At 35.3% G+C, this 19,153-nt stretch overlaps 1 protein-coding gene across 1 annotated transcript in view; it reads right to left on the bottom strand.

Moving 5' to 3' along the window:
- Positions 1-11,773: 11,773 nt before the first annotated feature.
- The window catches only part of LOC133526902 (lachesin-like), a 129,633-nt gene continuing 122,253 nt past the window's right edge, over positions 11,774-19,153 (bottom strand). The window contains exons 6-11 of the mRNA XM_061863751.1: positions 17,736-17,864; positions 17,030-17,168; positions 16,443-16,594; positions 15,361-15,477; positions 14,732-14,797; positions 11,774-14,019 (exon numbers count right to left, since the gene is read on the bottom strand). Coding sequence (XP_061719735.1) covers positions 13,808-14,019; positions 14,732-14,797; positions 15,361-15,477; positions 16,443-16,594; positions 17,030-17,168; positions 17,736-17,864 — 815 coding nt within the window. The 3' untranslated portion in view covers positions 11,774-13,807. The remainder of the gene's footprint in view (positions 14,020-14,731; positions 14,798-15,360; positions 15,478-16,442; positions 16,595-17,029; positions 17,169-17,735; positions 17,865-19,153) is intronic.

Here is a 19,153-nt window from a genome sequence, read left to right as displayed (position 1 = left end):
TGGCGCATTCGAACGAGGAGGGCCGACCCCAGATAACGGGACAAGGCAAAGAAGAAGAAGTTAAGAATCAGTAAATTTTTTTAATTAAAAAATGGAAATTATTAATTTGTATAATATACATGCTCAGGCTCTGTCTGTATACGGCTGTGACAAATCTTCCTTTTAATTTAATAACTTGTATTAGGAGGAATTCGCTCTTTCATACAAGGTTTTTTCATACAACCTAATTTTATAACCTTTATAATAATACTAAAGTTATTGTTCAGAGGTATTTCTTAACATTTGAAATTGATAAATTACTTAACCTAAAAGTGATATGTACATAAAATATATTTACCCAGTACATAAAATATACTACCGTGCCCCCAAATTATGGACGTGACAGAGTTTTTAATTTTTAATCATATTTAATACATACCATAACACCATACCGTAAGAAACTAACCGTTTAATACCTATGTTGCTCCTTCGACACGCTTTGTTTTGCATTTCTTTTTCTTAACTCCGCTTTTTAAGTACCGGTACTCATTGAGCTGTAACTCATATTTTAAATAAATTAACCGAGATATTACAAAATAATTATAATTGTAATAAGCGCGCGTAAACCACCCAGAAATAGTGACAATTGATATTTCGGGGACATCATTAGCTAAGAACATTGTGATATTTTGTTACGTGGGTAATACTGAAAGTTTCTGGAATGAGCTATTTAGAGGTCACGCAATGAAAAGGTTTAGTTGTTGAAATATATAACTTAATGTCTATTTTTAGATACAATTTGTTCGGTGATGATTTGTATTTTAGGAATGCTGTTTGAAAATTATATGTCAGGGATTTTTTAAAGATTTAAAGAAAAAATAAGATTACATGAACTTTCAGTATGAACTATGTATATCACGGTAAATTAGGTACTAGAGATTCTTTAGTACTGTAAGAATATATTGTTCGGGCCATCTATTCGCTTTCAAGAGCATATTGTGCTGATATTTAATATTTAGACAGAATTTGGTCAAAACTTAATGAAATTCTGGCAATTGCCTCTCTGCTTTGTTCACTATATTCACCTTCTTTACTGATAGAGTTAAGAGAATTTAAAATACCTCTTACCATAGGAACTCTTAGGTCAATTCTGCCCCTAGACTGCTCACGATGAAATAAAGTTCGTTAATCATACCATTTGTTTAGAACAACAAGATATTTGTGTGTTAGTGTACACACAAATGATCCCATATTTCTTCAAAATTTCTGTAATGAATTTTAAATGCATGGACAAAGGTTCTTAAATTGAACTTAATTGAACTTATTAGAAGATCTACTTCGGGTAAGTTATTACAACCGGGTTGCCGGGTTACCGGGCAATAGCGCCGGAGCAGTAAGTACGTAAGAAGGCTTTGCTATAGTACTTGTTAAAATCAATTTATAGAAAATTTTAATAATTGCACGCTATTCATTACAATTTTGTATTTTTCGTACCTAAGTGTTACATTAAGTATTAAAAATCGAAACCTCTTTAAGACGGAAAATCATATTTCCACAGGAAAGTCATATCGTATTATGCATCGTAAAATAATACAAAATATGCATAAGGAAAAGTCATATAGTTTCAGAATATCCTTTTAAATTAAACCTTGACATTTGATACGTAACCCAAAAAAAATGCTTAATTGATCCCTGCATCAAAAAGGGAGCTAAATTTGACACCAGAGACTGGTTGAAATGGGTTTGTATTCAACCCTTCTGCATATTAATTGATGGATCTAAATATAACACATACATACATTATAAAACTGGACTCATTTACCTCCTTATGACCTTCAACCTTTATTTTTTAATATAAACAAAATTATTACCTTCCTATTCAATTTTGAACAAAACCGCGTGCACGTTCAAAGAATGACGTGTGAACTTGTTTATGTCACTTAAAATATCTCCATACCAAGGACTTAAAATAACTCCATATTATCGTATAATGGCTCCTCTACAGTATAGCCCAGCGCTGGGCCAGCGAAATGGCTATGCGTTGGTTAGGGCTCCTCTACACGATGGCCCAGTGCTGGACCAGCGAGACGGCCATGCGATGCTTGCGAGCACGCTTTATGGAATGGGTGACGTGAAGATGCGTACACACCATCGCTGGCCCACTTCTGTGCGGGGGCGACATACCGACACCGTAGCCATCTCATCGCTATCCCGTGGCACTGTAAGCCATCCGTTAACACGTCGTAGGGTACCTACTCTCTATACGTTGGCGCTGGCCTATCTTAGTGGGCCAGTATGATGGTCGTCGTCACGCACGCAGTCGCTCCACCGTGAAAAAGTTGTAGAGTTATTCTTAAGTTTATAACTTAAGTGGATTCGATTAAATAGTTCTTACAAAAAAACCGGTGTAAGAAAGAATTTAACTTTTTATTTCACCCTAATAGATCAATATCTTATCATTTGCAAGCTGAATGTTCTTGTACGTATATGCCACCACCACTCACCTGCCCATTAAATGTCCTACTGCTGGGCAGATGCCTGACATATAAACCTAGGATTTAACTTAGTTTTTTCTAGGCGTGCGATAGCTAGGCTTCGTTTTCGAATACACAAAATATAAATGAGATCTTCGGACCATTAAAACTGTTTCATAATCTTGACTACTTGCAAGATTCTGTTCCGCTGTTTCATAAAGATAACAAAAAGCCCCAACTGATTACCTTTACCTAAAGGAATAAGACAGGCAGAGTAAATCACCAGGTTTATGCATTGTGGCCACTCGAAGACGCGCGATAACATCTCAGCTTTGTCCATGTCTCACGATATCTTATTCAAGACTGAGATAAATGTAGCTCCGGAGAGCGTGAGTTGACTGCGGGATAGATGTAGGAGTTCATTTGTGTGTGTGTAAAAGTAATACACGGTTAACGGCTGTGGGTGAGCGAGGCGCGAGTAAATCAGGCTAAATTGACTTGGTAACCATGCACCATGCTCTGTTCAGTTGATATGTTCGAGAACTAACTAACTACACGCAAGCGCGGCAAATACCGGTTAGGGGTTACAAGACTATTAAAATAATTTAACAAACATTGCCATTAGCCCTCTTCTTTGTTTAGCCGTCCAGGTAGATCTACTACCATAGTCTGCTTTGGTCATATTAAGTGACCGTTGGAATGTAACACCCCTGGAGTTGCAAGCGTCCGTCCATAGGCAACGGAGTGCACTTACCATCAGGCGTACCATATGCTTGTTTACCACCAACGTGGTATTTATAAAATGTAATAGATACACCCATAAATATTAATAATACCCTTTTAATTGCCTTACAAAATATTTCACTTACAACATCCTAGCCAGAATTTGAGTAATTTACTTTTAAAATGTACTTCTTTTACCATTTCATTTTTCATCTGCCTGTGAGTAGTATAAATAATATCGCTTAAAAAATCACATTTTCCTATTAAAATATAAGCTTATTTCCATACCTTTAACCGGCTTTCATTCTCTGAAACTGTGGCAGAAACATTTGAACGCGAACTGCAAAAGTAGACGATGGCAGATACTTTTGGCGTGGTGTTTCATCCGCTACTAATTGATGCTGACTGTACTAACAGGTTATGATTTTGATCTGGATCTGGTATCAAAATTAACGTTTCTGGTTGAAGAAGTGTCACTTTAGCTTTAGCTTAACCGTAACAATGAAGTTCTAAAAACTCAGGTATAATGAATTACAATGGGCAAATGTAGTGTCATGCTTTGAAAAACAAAACAATGTTGAACTGCGGTGGCGGCAAGGTAGTATTTTTATTGACTGTATCTGTCACTTTCGCACTTACATACTTGTTAGAAGTTTAGAACGTGACAGGCATGGTGACAGGCGATAAAAATTCGACCGTGCTCCTCGTACTACCGCTGACTCCCGGGTTTATCTGAATAAACTTTGGCACTCACGTATCATGTGCCGCATTGAAATTCGGAACCAAACCGCAAACGAGGATATTTCTAGAACGAAACCATACAGAAATTACATTTTCATAATCCTTTCCAAGTGTACAATGAAAATGAAAAGATCAGATTATTCAGGCCACGTCTCTTAATTAAAATTTTAAAACAACACTCCAACGTTTTGTAAATTATACTTTTACATGGCCAGTAAATAGGCGACCGCGCAATTTTATGCTGTTGTAAATTAATTAACATTTTAATTGTGTTCGCTCTAAGATTTGCATTACAAAGAGTTACCGAAGTTAGGAGACACGCAAATATTATTCTCTAATCTTTAATCCCAACCAATATAAGTACTTACTTTCTTATAATTCTATTTCTAAACTAGGAGTTGGACAAAATAGTTTCTACAAAAGGGTATTATTTGAGCGATTTAATCCCGTCTTTTAGCGGACAAATTTTTGGCGCATTACTTATTTGGAAAATCTGAAGGCATTTAACGGTTATTTGAAAGAGGTCCTGTTAATTTTTTCGTTTGTTTTTAATCTTGAACACACCTACCTTTTTAATTATTTTCATCTATTTCCATATCATTACTTCTCTATAATATGGTCAAAAGCGATAAAATAATGGCCTAGATATTAACAAACATTCATCTGTAATTAAATCGTAATTTTGACTTTACGTTATCGATACGTAGTCGATATTTTAATTACATTCAAATATAGAAATTTTCTGAGAAAGAAAGAAATTTGATTTGATCTAAAGGTCAAATTATGGAAGGTGTGTCCGTCAAAAAACCTTAAATAGGTGGCGCTACAATACCTATAATACTTGAAAAAAAATCAATTCATAAACAGCGCACTTCACTCCGTCAATAACGCCTAGGTTTATAAAAAAAAAATGAAGTAGAAACACGCCGAGAAGTTACCTTTTCCCCCCTCCGCCACTTTTATGTCCCCATTTTTAGTTTTTATATTTTTTTATGAAAAGTGTGAAAGCTACAATAAAAATGTCTAGGAGAAGTCTCGATAACATTCTCTACGATATTTTTGGAAGTATATTGTTAAAACTTATAGTTTTCAAATTATACTTAAGTTCTCCTTATAATAGTTGCGTCTGATGACTAGAGGGACGAGTAAGTCCAGTGAGTATGTCTTTTGTCTCAGGCGATGCCGCTTGGCACGATTGTTCCTTAGGTCAAACAAAGCTAATTGACTAAGTGACCCCAAAAGGAGGACTTCAGGAGGAGAAACAGGACATTCTAGATAATATTGTAGAGAATTTTATGGAGAATGTACTTATCCTAGATATTTTTATTACAGCTTTCACAGTTTTCTTGATATTTTAGAAAAACTCAAAATGGGGATATAAAAGTGGGGGGAGGAGAGGAAACAGTAACTTCTCGGCGTGTTTCTACTTCTATTTATTTTTATAAACGTAAAACCTATATGCATATCAAGTTTCGCGCTTTCTGCCGTATGGATAGCTAAGGCTAAGGAGCAAATACAATCTACAAAGCACTTCTATAAAAATGTGTCCAAGAAAGTGATTCTAAACAAAGCTTGAATAATGAAATACATAAAGGCATATGCAGTTTTTAACCGTTCGAATTCTGTCTTTGTACTAATTAAAATGGTAATAGGTATACACTCAATTTCACTTAGCAATTAATATGATATATTAATATCAATCGCGATAATATTGCAAAAAAAAAAACTGAGATACCTCTTTCTTAAACAGACAAAGTGTTCACTAAATTATTATCAGTAAAACGCTGCGGGCATAACCTCTGGCAAAAAAGACGAACTGAAAGAAAATTTGAGTGACATTTCACTTTGATCGTTAGCTTAAATGATTGTTTAAAAGCGTGCTTCGTCGTCAATAATCAAATAAAATAATCTAAAGAAATAAACATCAAAGAAACCCATCTAGTTCAATGATCTCAGCGAAAAGGCTGCCATAGTAACCACGTAGGGTAAGTGCTCGATAAGGAAATGAAGAGTGAGTGGCTGCAGATTTACTTACAGACTACAATCGCGTCTGAATGGTTTTGCTGCCTTTTTGTATTGACAACATTGGTGCTAGACTATATTATATTATTATTATGCTATACCATCGCACTGCTAAACTGTGGAATGAACTGTCGCCTGCAGTATTTCCGGACCGATACGACCTTCAAACCTTCAAGAAAAGAGCGTACTCCCATCTTAAAGGCCGGCAACGCACTTACAACCCCTCTGGTGTTGCAGGTGTCCATGGGCGGCGGTAATCGCTTACCATCAGGTGATCCGTCTGCTCGTTTGCCTCCTCTACCATAAAAAAAACCCTCGAACTCTTTGAACTAGAGGCCAACTTTCATTGTGACATCAAAGTGACATCTGAATGAAGTCACAATGTAATTTTGAATTGGCCTCCTGTTATACACCGGTTTTTTAAAGTCCGTTAAGTTTAAGGGTTTATTCCTGAGCTTAAATTAAGTAACTTGCTCATAGAAACTGGTACTCTAATTGACCTTATTTTGGAGATCATCAATGATTTATTTTTCTCTGATAAAGCCCTGTGTACACTTGCCTTAGGGCCTGTTTACATATTGATTTGTACTGTTGTAGTGTTTGTATACGCATAGTAGAGCCAGGGAGGGAGAGGTAAATGGACAAATAATACACTGTTAAAATCTTTCGGTTTCCTCATGTTACACCGTGTATAAATTGGTATTTCAGTACTTTTTTTTTATGTTAGCATAGTCAGCAAACGAGCAGACGAGCCGTCTGATGGGAAGCGGTCATCATCGCCCATGGACATAAGCAACACCATAGAAATACATAAATACATAATATTTTTGTATGAGTGACGGCAGGAATACTTTAGCTGCTATTCGACAGTGACATAAGCACGTTTCACACCTGCGTGCTTAATCATAATCATAATCGTTTATTGCACTATGGTAAAAAAGCACCGTAGCATAGCATAGTCATCTCTCTCTATCACTCTTCCATATTACTGCGACAGTGACAGATGCGTTTCGTTTGCTACGGAGCGTTAACGATTGGCATATTGGCTATGCACCCTGCGGTCCTCTAGTTACAGAACTGTTTTTTAGAAGGTTGAACTTTTTATAGAACTAGCGGCGAGATTCGAAGAATGAGATAAGTTCTGGTTTAGATAAGTTCTCATTTAGATATCGTTTGTATGTCGTATAATTGACAGAAGCAGCTCGATTCGGGCAACCAATGTCACTTTAACGTTAGAAAAATATCGTATCTTATTGGGATCACAGCGGAATCGAAATAAACGTCAATTTTGACATGTCGTTAACTATCGAACTTTTAAAGATCTTTCCAAGATCTTAAACGTGTCTTAATCATTCTTCGAAGCGGGACGTAGCTTATCCATGAGTGTAGTAAACATTGTATTATTATTTGCGCTTCTTAGATTGTCTCATGTTGTAGCTGTGGATGGAGTGTACTTTTGGCAACAATAGCTTGTTGACTAAAGTGTTTTGAAAGCACATGATATAACTGTGTGGTCTCAACTCGCTTCTAATAGTTGAGTCGTGTCTTTTGAGAGGAAAGGGGGCGGCCGTTTCTCCATACAAACGTAGACCCCATTTTCCTCTCTGGATTTTGACATTATGGAAAATATCTTTACATAATTTCATGTCTATAAACCATATCTATTTTTTAATTTTTTTATAATTATTTAAATTAGGAGCGAAAAACAAATTTCATACTAATGTTTAAATTAGGAGTTTAGGAGCATTTAAAAATTTGTATGAAATCAGTTTTTCGCTATGACATTAATATTAACTAAAAATTCGAAAAAAATCAAACGTATGGGCATAGCTATATTTGATATACAACAAATTGTGACAAAATGTTTTCATCTTAAGTGTGTCTTATGTCAAGCGCTTTTATTGTCCATGTGCAAATATGACACCATCAGGTTGAAGTGATCCCTCCATTGTCGAGTCGAATGTTTTATTTGGTTGAGGGCGTTACCTATTGTTATATATTTCATAACGTTGTTGAGATTAGGTCGCCAAGCAAACTCCAGGTCGTTATGTATGTTTTTAAGTAAATAAGTAAAACAAAATAAATTGATCAGTTAACGCAAAACTCTTTAAGATTGACGAATAGCTTTTCGAATCTAATAAAACGAAATAACGGTATTTTTTTCTGTGAGATTTCGAGAGAAAACGGTTTTCACTAACTAAATCTTTAACAAATCACTTTTGATGTCGATCACTTTAGCATAATATAATTATTCTAGGTTTCGCTTTTTTGGAAAGAAATGAAAACCTATTAACCTAGTTTTTCGTTGTGTCAATAACTAACTAAAAATCATGGAAAATGGAAAATATTTTAAAGTGGAAAAACGTTTTCTCTTCTTGTATGGACGATCAAGACAAGTGGTATACTACCCTCTTAAAACTAACTATAAAAATATTTCCCAATTTCTTGAGCTTATTTTAGGCTAGGGGAAGGTGGGGAGGGTCGATCCCTAGGGGACACTTGGTAATCTTCATTTCAAGTTTAACCAGACGTCATACAGTTTTTTACGCTAGCAACACTCATTAATTCGTTCCTAACTTCACGTTCTGTCATGGCGCCGTTTGGAACAAGTCAGTGGTTTGCAAGTGGCGGACTATGAAAAATTTGCTGCGTGCTGTATTTAATTTTCGGTAAGTTTTAACTGGATTTATTAAGTAAAATGTGATAGAAATGCTGTTAGTGAGTATGATTATTCTATTTGTTGTTTATTGAAGTGTTAATTAACTTTGATTTCATTGAAATACGCGAACGTAAGTTTCGATCACGCCATGTTTTATAACCTGAGTATGTATGGGGAGACTTCGACTTTTTCTTTGGGGGAGACATGATCCCGGGATCATGGCACCCCTAAAGGGATCAAGTCTACTTAGTAATGAACAAAACGTTTCATAATGCTGTAATTTTTTATTGTTTTAGAAAATCATGCGTCGAAAATATACGACCAGAGAAGGTTAAAAACAAAGAATACTGATAGAGAAGGAAATATTAAAAAATGCTGTATCAGAAGTATTAGCTGGTATTACCATTAAAGTGCTTAAAGCCAAATAGTAACTTATTTTTGATGAAGACTGATTAATATAATATAGCTAAGTATTAGCTATTGTTGTTGATTATTACTTAGATGTTTAATTGCGCAAATTAGGCATTTCTAGACTGTTAAAACTTTTGAGATTATAGTTAGCTTGTTACTTGAGTCTCCAAATGTGGTAATGATTAATAAGAGCAATTTACAGTAATCATTATGATTGTTTGGAAGTTTGTTTATAAACAATTAAACTTTTTTTAATTATTATTCTACAGACAAGTGTACTTGTTAGAAGAAATTTTATGTTTGCTACTTCTTTTTGATTTTTTGATGGCGCAATAGTTATTTACGATACAAGTGCGAAAAATAGGAAATTTTACACGAGTTACGAATTACGTATTCGCACATGTATCCTACAACGTTTTACAGTACATATGACCCTTTAAATTTTCGACATAGTTACATAATGTGCTAATTTACACACTATGGGGGAAAAGTAGCACCATATGTACTGTAAAATTGATTACCAGTTTGGTGTTCTTTTTTCGAAAATATAACTAGTTTCTTCTTAAAAATTGAAAGATACGGATCATTATGTGTTTGATTTCTTAATAGATTAAATTCCTGTTGATCAACTCAATAAATTAACGTGAAATCAACCCTCAAAGTATGGCATTGTCACTTAAAATCTATTTACCATGTGTCCCCAAGCATGGGAGACTTGATCCCTTTCGCATCAAGACATCTTATTGGAGGAAATATAAATGCTAAGTATGGAAGATACAGTATATATATGTTCGTTGTGTGTTTACCTAATTCTAGATGCATTGCTAGTTCCGATTCGGGCTATATAATCTGTGAGAATCTGGTATGGGGAGACACGGTAAAAATCTGTTTACCATGTGTCCCCAGAACCTGGGAGACTTGATCCCCCAGGACCAAGGCTCCCAACCAGGGGTAAACATGTCTCCCTTATACAGGGGACACATGGTAAAAGTCTACATTATGGCATGTCTTTAAATAATGGTCTAAATTGTTGCACAATTCTGTTCTAATTCAAAGTATTCATAAATAGATAAATTCTAAATCGTATGGTCTATAAAGCTTTTCAATACTGCTAATAGTTTAAAAAATTTAGTCTAAAATCAAAAGGGGTGATCAACCCTCCCCAGTTTCCCCTACTACTACTAGGCGAGACATATCCCGGTTGAATTTTATTATTATAATTTTTTGTGTATTTAGTTATATCACAACAAATTACACAAATAAATTAAAACTACACCACTGAAACTTGTTAAAAAAAGTTTATGCGTGGTGCAAATGCATCACTCCGCTCAACTGCATGCTTAATGTGTAGTAAATAAGTAAGTACAATTAATGAAGGTGTACTTATAGGTAAACAAACGTATAGCAGGTATTCAGAACAGAACATATTAAGAATGTAACCAGGAAACAATGGAATATTTACCAACATAAATCTGGGCGGCAACTTCATATGCCCAGTAGCCTTACCACGAGTGCCTTAGTAGTATCAAAATGACATTCGCTAACATAGAGGATCGGTCTGGCCTAGTGGGTAGTGACCTAGTGACCCTGGCTATCAAGCCGATGGTCCCGGGTTCGAATCCCGGTAAGGGCTTTCATCTGTGTGATGAAACACAGAACTGATGAACATAGTTCCTGAGTCATTGATGTCATTGAGTATGTCGAATCCCGGTAAGGGCATTTATCTGTGTGATGAAACTGATGAATGCAGTTCCTGAGTAATGGGTATTTTCTACGTATATAAAGTACGAGTATGTCGAATCCCGGTAAGGGCATTTATCTGTGTGATGAAACTGATGAACGCAGTTCCTGAGTCATGAGTATTTTCTACGTATATAAAGTATGAGTATGTCGAATCCCGGTAAGGGCATTCATTTATCTGTGTGATGAAACTGATGAACGCAGTTCCCGAGTCATGGGTGTTTTCGACGTATATAAGTACGAGTATGTCGAATCCCGGTAAGGGCATTTATCTGTGTGATGAAACTGATGAACGCAGTTCCTGAGTCATGGGTATTTTCTACGTATATAAGTACGAGTATCTCGAATCCCGGTAAGGGCTTTTATGTGTGTGATGAAACTGGTGAATACAGTTCCTGAGTCATGGGTATTTTCTACGTATATAAGTACGAGTATGTCGAATCCGGGTTAGGGTATTTATCTGTGTGATGAAACTGATGAACGCAGTTCCTGAGTCATGGGTGTTTTCTACGTATATGAGTAGGAGTATGTCGAATCCCGGTAAGGGCATTTATCTGTGTGATGAAACTGATGAACGCAGTTCCTGAGTCATGGGTGTTTTCGACGTATATAAGTACGAGTATGTCGAATCCCGGTAAGGGGTTTTATCTGTGCGATGAAACTGATGAACGCAGTTCCTGAGTCATGGGTGTTTTCTACGTATGTAAGTACGAGTATGTATTTATCTATATAAACTTAAAGTAATGTTTATCGTCGCCTAAGTACCCATGGTACAAGCTTTAGTTTGGGGCACTTTGGGGCTAGGTAGCTTCTGTGCAGTGTTGGCCGAACGCTAATTGCAATTGACCAGTTACCATTAGAAATTGAACCGTATATGGTAACGGACGGTTAAAGTGTACGGTTCAGTTTATAATAGTTAACGGTCAATCGCATTAACATTTCGGCCAACACTGCTACTGAGAATCACTGCGATCGTTCGTCTCTTTGCATCTCTATCGCTTTTGCACATAAATAAAACTAATAATTTACAAATTGGTTTTAATCATATTACTATTTACATTCTTAGCTTATTTTATAAACTTACTCTAAAGTAATACTGGCCTAGACTATAATGTAATAAAATGTAATTCTAAGCTTGCAATATTTACATAACATTTCCCTAAAACTAAATAACGCTTACAAACATGACAAGCCGAAATTCAAAACAGTTATTGTTTTATTAACTTAAATAGAAAACATATTAGTTCGCACATTAATGGACATATTCGAACACCAATATTGAGATATATTTCCAATTTATTTGCTCATTAATTGCAAAGTAGAATATGCTTTTGAAGTCTGTAATTTTTTAGTATGTAATTAATTGGTAAACAATAGTTAATCCCGCCTATATAATTAATATTTAAATAACGTTGCAAATATACAGTAAATAAATGAAAACAAATTTGCAACATTGCTTCATTCAAAAAAAAAAAACATTAAAGTATATTAATTATTTATATATTATTATGTACATTAACAATATTTTATGTATCATTGATTTATACATTGTTATTGATATGCTTAGGTAAAAACTGACTAGCTTTTCATATTTCATTATGGAAAATATTTATTTTTATACAGTTTAGTAATTAGTACATTACTATAAAGGCCGGGAAACGACGGGTTGCAGGCCAAGTAGATACAGACGGATAGGATAAGGATACGCGGCCAGCAACCCCGTTTCGCGTCAAGATTTGTATAGTGATTTTTTCAAACTTGCAATAATAAAAAAATGTTGTAAATTTGTTTTATTCCTAGGTTTACACAGATAAAAATTAATTATGAATCTACTATTTGATAATTGAATGCCAAGACGTTGTCACAATTTGGCATTAAAAAACAAAAGGAGGTTGCTTTACAAATTCTGTATTAAATAGCTTTACATATCTTCGCTCATCGCACCGGATACGTAGTATTTCCGGACCAAATTTGAAGTAAGTCATGATTTACAAGTTTGAGAAAAGGTAAAAGGTAATTAATTGTATGGTTAAAACTATTTGAGACGACCTAAACCTGATGGATACGTGAACTCCATTCGACGAATAAATCTGTATTTATATAATATTCTTAAGTTTATCTTAAATAATTTTAACCATAATTGAGAGTAATTTTAACTGTTACTTGTTTAAAATGCTGATGCACGCCGCAAGAAATTTAATTGGCCCGAAACGAACAGCTGATTAACTGTCACTTGCAGTGACAACTGGGTAATTACATTCTTTTTAATTAACTCTTTGGATTTGGTTTAAGGAACATTTTAATCTTAAACTTACATAGCCGTCATAAGTTTTTCTGTTGCTAAAAGTAAACACTGATATTTATTATTACTATTACGAATACATGCCCGGCAACGGGCAGCCAACAGTATTATATGCTTAAATTACTTGTCCATAAGTAATTTAAGCGTAGGTAACATATTTTTTATTCATATTATGTTAGTGGAATTGATATTTTAAAATAAACCAAGTAATTTTATTATCCTGTAGTTTGATTTCAAGGTAAATGGAGCTTTTAAAGGTGCGCAAAGTAAGTTATTTTACTCTTGAATAATTTTTATTTTGTATTTTTATTTGGATATTTATTTCTTTGTGTAATTATTATTATAATATTTTACTTGGGCGAAGTTGGACACCAACGGTGAAGTTAAGGTATACGGTAGATACTTTTGCCAAACCTGATTTTCAATGAATTTCAATTACTATGAATTCTCATGAAGTGTTTTGTATTGTTAAATAACAGTTAGGTAGACGGCCTGATGCTCGTCACTGTCCCAATACAAGTACCTAGAAATAGAGGTGACAGCAGAGTGTTATTTGGGCATTAGCATGTCGAGCACTGGGACGTTTACCTTATACTGGTTATTACTGGAATTTCAAAATTGTTTGCAAATGACAACCAAACAGAAACACTAATATCCACAATCAATTCATGTATTCTCCAGATATTATCTAAATAACAACTATCTAAATTGTAAAATGTAAAATTGACACTGATTTCCCAACGGCTATTAACCTTATCATCTTGCGTTGTGTTGCACGTTAGTTTTAGAGAGTATTGTGTATAATATTTGGAGACTACTATGTATAATACAGTTGAAGTGGGGAAGCGCTATGAAGGCGGCCAGGGTCGGCAGCGGCAGGGCCTGGTGGGCTCTGGAGCCCGTGGACTCGGCAGTCGGCAGCCAATTGTTGTCGAGGACGGACTGCTCGATGACATTTTGCATTGTATCTAAACAAACAAAGATTATTTGTGGGAGCCGATGATCTGAAAGACTTTGATTACTTTGATCGCTTAGGATGACTTGCTTTGTTGCGCGCGACTCCGTAGGTCAAGCGCGACTTTAAGTATGGAGTCGCGCGCGACAACGCAAGTTAACTGCGGTCTGGTGGTTAAACGAGTATTTATTACTATATTATTTTTTCTTAATCAATTTCGTTTCGAAGTTTTTTTTAAACAGCATCTTACATAGGTCAAATTACGGGACTCGTAATAAAAATTATAACTGATAGCGCTTGTGACTTATCAAATTCGATTCCATTAGTTTGCCTGGAGACCTTTGACTTTTTAAATTTTGCAAAGCGTTTTTTCCATTCGCTATCCCGTAGATGGTAGCAGATTTTTTACATACACAATACCTGTGGCTTAAAACTTAAAACGAATATTTAAAAAAAAACTTAAAAAATAGAAAGAAATTAAGTAGGTATGTAATTTTTTTTTACAAAATCTGCTCTTAATAGACAAAGCATTGATTTATAATTTTGAAGGTACAATTTGGTGGACTACAATTTTTATAAAGTTTTAATAATCTAAATGATATGAGACCAATAAAGATAAATGATAAGTGAGCTCACAATACAGACTGTAAGGGCACAGTAATCTAGTCATATACATAATTAAGCCTCGTTAATCTTATTAAGTACGTTGTACCACATGTATTTACCGTAAGTGGTTGCGTCTTGAGCTTGCGTGTGCTTTTGCTCCGCCGGCTGCAAAGGTACCACGTATCCTGAAACAAGGCATTTTGATTGCAAAATTGTATAGGTAATGATATTGTAAGATATGTGTAAATGAACCGTTCAGTGAGCGTATTATGTATATATGAGCGTGAACACTAATATTAAAACTAAATTGATGTTGTATTGTCAACCAATTTGCATTTGAATAAAGTATTTTTTTCTCTCAGTGGATTTAAAAAATGCTCAGGAAAATAATCATCGACTTGATACTTTGAAAAATGTACCCAATAAAGAGCACTCTTAAAGGCTGGCAAAGCACTTAGAACCCTTCTGGTGTTGCGAGTGTCTATGGGCAACGGTAATCACTTACAATCAGGTGATTCGGCTGCTCGTTTGCCTCCCATATCAAAAAATGCGTTTGTACAGGAAAGTTCATGGAATGCCCTAAGTACAGTCTACCACTAATACTCACGAGATGGGACGCGTTCTGTGGTTGTCGACGGCGGAGTTGTCGTCATTGTTGTAGTTGTCATCGTTGTTGTTGCCGTGGTCGTGGTTGTTATTGTAGTTATTTATTATTTACATTTAAGCAAGTCTAACCACAAATACTCACGAGACGGGAAGTATTCCGTGGTTGTCGGCGGCGGAGTCGTCGTCGTTGTTGTAGTTGTCGTTGTCGTCGTTGTTGTTGTTGTCGTCGTCGTGGTTGATGTTGTAGTTATTTTTATTTCTGTCCAAAAAACAACAACAAAATAACATAGAAAAGGCTATCACAGTGCATATTTAATTTAAAATATTTACATATTTTATCCCGTGAAATAATACACAATGGGTTTATTAAAATACTATTCACTTCAGCTTATTACTTAAAAGCCTCGTAATTATAGATAATTAACACCTGAACATAACCTAATTAGAGTCTTACATATTTTAGAACAATGGCTCTCTTATAATTTTACGGGAAAGCAAAATGAAATTAATCAAAATAGACAAACAAAGGAGGTTATTTACAATTGAAATTAACATTACGATGATATAATATATTAATTTCATGAAAACACCTTATGTCCATTGCATTAGTTTAATTCTCCATAAAAAGTAGCCATACATTTATTTCCAATATCAGTTATTAACATTTTAGTCCATTTCTTGTTAAGAAACACGAAAACAGATCTGTTGGCTATGGCTAACAGAGGGACTTAAAATATGTATATATATTTTTTTTTTGTAAAACCTAAATAGAAGCGCGAAAACCTAGGGCCTTAAAATATGAATATAAATTATTTTAGTAAAACCTAGAAGCGCTGGTGGCCTAGCGGTAAGAGCGTGCGATCTGCAATTCGGAGGTCGCGGGTTCAAACCCCGGCTCGTACCAATGAGTTTTTCTGAACTTATGTAGGTACGAAATATCATTTGATATTTTACCGGTCGCTTTTCGTTGAAGGAAAACGTCGTGAGGAAACCGGACTAATCCCAATAAGGCCTAGTTTACCCTCTGGGTTGGAAGGTCAGATGGCAGTCGCTTTCGTAAAAACTAGTGCCTACGCCAATTCTCGGGATTAGTTGCGAAGCGGGCCCCAGGGTCCCATGAGCCGTGGCAAAATGCCGGGACAACGGGAGGAAGAAGAGTAAAACCTAGATATTTTTAAACTCTACTATATGCCTATGCGTTAATTAGGTAAGAAAATCTCATACCATAAAGTCTGATAGTGCCTTCCGTTTTGCCCATAGTATTGGTAGACACACAGGTGTAGGTACCGGCATCTTCGCTTCTGAAGTCTGAGATGTTGAGCACCATTCGTGTCTGGTACGGCAGAGCGCGGTCATCGCTGAGGTTGTGTCTCCCTCTGAAACAATTCGATTGTGAGGAGATTGTCACATTGGCGCGATAAAATTAAATTGCAATTGCAGTTAGAGAGAGGAATACAAATATGGCATAAACGCCACGTAAAGCGTAGTTTTCGGTTGATATCGTTCTCTACGTACAGCGTCGTATTAGAAATAAATAAATTCTATCGTTTAAAGTTGTATCTATGTAGATGCTTATACCTGGGATTCGTTTTTCGAGAAAATATTATTAAACGTTGAACACAAGGTATGTAACGTCACAAAAAACTTCAACAGCTTGCAAACATCTTATCCACGAAACAATGGTCTAAGATAAACATATGATAAAAATAAACAGTTTTCAACAGACATGCAAAACGTTTTAACGGATTCCCGTTGCGGCCCGATGTTTCTCAAGTCTGACAAAACTAAGAAACTAATTGATGCACACTTACCCCGAAAGTATCATTTCCTGGCCGCTCTTTAGCCAATAGTTTATGGCCTGAGGGTAGGCCTCGACGAAGCACTCCAGCCTCGTTTGAGACCCAGTCGGCACTCCTATTACCTTTGTCGCCACCACTATTGAAGGGGCAACTGTGGACAAGAACTTATTTTAAACGCACTTAAGAGTTGATCCGGAAATTCGGAGCGTGCCATGTTGAATTCCATTATAGTTCGCTGTAATATTATTGTAGCTTAATATGATTTTCAGGCTAATGGACGTTGCTGTTATGTTGTATTATGTGCAATAGGATACATAAATGCATCCCAATATTGTTGTAGCATGAATATTATTTCAAATAAATTCAGTAGAATTAGTTAAGACATATATTTTATGAACATAATAATTTTATGAGGAATTTATTGCGCGGCAATATTTTATTATTTATTACATAATTACCTACATAAAACTCGCTGCATTTAAAAAAAATATATGTATATGTCAGGAAACAAGTTCTATTTATAGCAGGCTCGGTTTGATCCAGTGTCAGTTAAAATAGTGTTCAGTTAGTGGCCACAAATAACAAAATAAATAACTGTTTTTAAGCCCAAAAAATTATGAACCAAATAATCAAATTTATTGACCATTAATTTGATACTAAAGCAAAATTACAAGTTTTATAAATATTTTCGACTTAATACATAAACAACTTGACTTACAATTAACATTAAGCATGATGCGCTTGGATACTGAAGGCGGGACGTCATTGGACGCGATGCAGAGATACGCTCCCATCTGTCGTCGCTCCACCTTCGTCAGGTTGAGGTTGGGACCCATGAACATGTCCACTGAAAAAGAAACACATTGTTATTGCTGCTATTAAAAATATCCTCAAACTCACAGTTTTTATCATAATATAAAATAACTGTATATTGCATAAACAACGTATTTTTTTTGTATATTTTATTTGTCCAGAGACAACCTCTCTCGCTTTTTACGACTTTCTTATGAAACATTCTTCTTGTTATAACTTGGACGGAAATAATCACGCCTCGTAGTAGGGACCTTTAACCTTCACACTCGGGGTAAAAGAATATGGCAATCACGATAGCAATGCAGCGATGACTGCAACTCAATGTATAAAATTAATTCGGTATACGGCGGGAAGAACCTTATGTAATACTATTTTAAGTTCAAATTTCTTCAATTTTATATCTCGAGTTATCAACTTCTTCCCGCCGTGTACGGAATTGACAGTGACTGCTTCCCGCTGCTGTAATGCTGCAATAGCAAATGCTGCTGCAGTCCTAATTGGGATATACCTTCATGATGCAACTAGCGCTAAGATAAGGTGAGAACACTAGGTGTGCATATTCCTAGCGACTGGAAATTAGCGTAAGCGACTGAATTTACGAGCCATCTTCAAATGTTAATGAGATGGCGACGTTGCAACATCGTCAATTATGCAAGTTCAGGAGATTGTCCGGTTTGCAAGATTGAGAGGAATTGCATTTAATAAAGTTCTGGGCTGGTTTAATAGACTTAGTAAATTTGTGGCATTTAGATTACCAATGTTTGTGTTTTAAGCATTTAAAAAATGCTACAATATTATTGATATAAACTGAAAACTAATTTTTGGCGGCGGCTATCATTTAATAATAAGTGGAGGAAAAATTGTATCCATTTTGTCACATCAAGTTCTACAATGTGGAAATTGAATCAATAATACTAGCTGAATTGGTCTAACTTTATATTAATTTTGTTTCAATAAAGGCAGTTCAAAAGTTAAGGTACAAATCTCATGGGATTGTCAGTGTTATTAAACTTATTAACATATCACGAGTATAAATTAACTATATATTATAAGTAAAAAGCTAGGTATTGTAAATTCACGATTGGAATGGTTCATGGCTAAGGCGTGTTACAACCAAGATTTAAAAAATGACTTTAGCATTCAACTGTATTTAAAAAATACCAATAACCAACAGGGTACATTGACAAATAAAAATACAAACGTGTAGATAATAACCTCTTTCTTCACATTTATTGCTGCTTTAATAATGTTGTTGTGACATTTACATCAAAACACAAATAGAGATCTCGACTTTCTCTATACAGGCACAGTACTTACATTTTC

Source organism: Cydia pomonella, chromosome 17, assembly GCF_033807575.1.
Source record: "Cydia pomonella isolate Wapato2018A chromosome 17, ilCydPomo1, whole genome shotgun sequence".
NCBI classification, from domain to species: Eukaryota; Metazoa; Arthropoda; class Insecta; order Lepidoptera; family Tortricidae; genus Cydia; species Cydia pomonella.
The sequence above is the reverse complement of the archived record's forward strand: the minus strand, read 5'-3'. Positions and strand labels throughout refer to the sequence as shown.